Source organism: Crocuta crocuta, unplaced genomic scaffold, assembly GCF_008692635.1.
Source record: "Crocuta crocuta isolate KB4526 unplaced genomic scaffold, BGI_CrCroc_1.0 scaffold179, whole genome shotgun sequence".
Lineage (NCBI taxonomy): Eukaryota > Metazoa > Chordata > Mammalia > Carnivora > Hyaenidae > Crocuta > Crocuta crocuta.
In genome coordinates this window covers 1,176,549-1,178,264 of record NW_027551568.1, presented here as the reverse complement: position 1 = coordinate 1,178,264, position 1,716 = coordinate 1,176,549, and the positions used below count along the sequence as shown (strand labels likewise).

The following is a 1,716-nucleotide window of genomic DNA, read 5'->3' as shown; positions in this document are numbered from 1 at the left end:
CATGCTGGCCCAGAGCAGCCCCCACCTGCCCTTCCTGCCCAGCCAGGCCTCCGACCAGCCACAGCCCCCGCCACGCCCCGCACCAACTGAGGCCGCCCCAAGCCGAAACCAAACCAAACAAAAAGAGGAAAAAGGCACAACTGTTTGTTTTCCATTTTGCTAAAACACTTTACGTCTGTCTGTATAATCCAGATTAACAAAATCTGAGAGCTGCAAGAAAATAGGGTGCCGATTTCTGTACAGTCTACAAAACTCCCATCCCCGAGCAGGGACCGGACGCCACCAGGGAGAAATGTACAGGGGAGAGCGGGGTCTGTACAATGTTCTGCAAATATCTCAATTGCTGACGGACAAAAGGCCCCTCGGGAAACTGGGCTCGTTTTACTCGTTTGCTTATCTCCAGAGTGCCTTTTGAAGAACGTCCCCTCTGTGTCCCGTCCACGGGACCCAGCTCAGCGGCCCTCTGTGCCCGCCTCTCCCCCTCTCCTACCCCATCAAGTAGAAGGGCCTTGGTGGCCATGTATGCCCCTCCTGGCCCCACGGCCGGGTCCAGGCTCACAAGCTGGACGAGTGGGCACTGCCAACCACCCCTTCACCCCCCCACCGTCCAGGCCACCCCACACCTGACAGCCACCTCCCACCTCAGAGGGAGAGGCCGGGAGGCAGGGGCATGCCGGCACCCCCCCGCCAAGGTGGACAGCGCCCGCTCCTCCCAGAGGCATGCTGCCATCCTGAGCCCAATCCTACAAGCCACGGCTGGACAGGACAGCCCAGAGCCTCCCCACAAACCAGGGGTACCCTATAGGGGGAAAGGATGCTGAGTCAGGGTTCTCCCGGCACCCACCCGGCCACCCACCCCCACCGCACTGGGCCAGAAGTAGTGCATGTTCTAGACAGGTGTGTGTGTGTGTGCNCACAAACCAGGGGTACCCTATAGGGGGAAAGGATGCTGAGTCAGGGTTCTCCCGGCACCCACCCGGCCACCCACCCCCACCGCACTGCAGAAGTAGTGCATGTTCTAGACAGGTGTGTGTGTGTGTGCACGCGCGCACGCGCAGGTGTGTATAGGTAGAAACTACCATTTTGTCCCAAGAATTAAAGTCATGCAGGTGCTATTCTGTCTAAATAACTTATTAAAAAACAGGTCGGTTTCAGGCTGGGAGAAGCTGTGGGCTCAGTGGTGTTGGCAGCGGCCTGGCTTAGTAAAGTAAGATTCACAGGGCAGAGCCCGTCAGCCGCGAGGCAGGGCGGTCCTCGGGGAGGTCTGGGGAGGGCCACCGTACTCTAGCTGGCACTGGGGAGTGGCGACCACGTGACTGCCTCCCCATCCTGCTCTCCTGAAGGACCCTGACCAGGCTGTGCCACAGCTTGCCACGGAAACCCCACGTGGGTGATGATGCCAGTCAGCAAAGCCGGGGTGGGGGAGGGGCAGGGGCCGAAAGGAAAGAAGTGTGACTCGATGTCAAAGCAAAGCCGGGCTGGGTGGAGCGAGGGGTGGAGAGAGAGAGGCACGCCGTCCGGGGGGCAGGCGGGCTGCCGTGGCTAGCAGCTCACGGGCGGGGCAGGGGGCGCTCACCGGTGGAGACCCAGTCCACGCAGGGCAGCAGGGCGGGAGGCTGAGGGGCATGCGGCATGCTGCAGCCAGGCCGCGGCCTCGGCATGCACAGAGCAAAGCGGGGCCCGCGGCCAGCTCCGTGCCCCGGGGGGCAGTGGACG

The 1,716-nt window shown here is 62.0% G+C and overlaps 1 protein-coding gene across 1 annotated transcript in view; it reads right to left on the bottom strand.

Annotated features, from left to right (window-relative positions):
• Positions 1 to 743: 743 nt before the first annotated feature.
• NAT8L (N-acetyltransferase 8 like) overlaps positions 744 to 1,716 on the bottom strand; it is a 3,977-nt gene continuing 3,004 nt past the window's right edge. The window contains exon 3 of the mRNA XM_077750587.1: positions 744 to 799. Coding sequence (XP_077606713.1) covers positions 744 to 799 — 56 coding nt within the window. The remainder of the gene's footprint in view (positions 800 to 1,716) is intronic.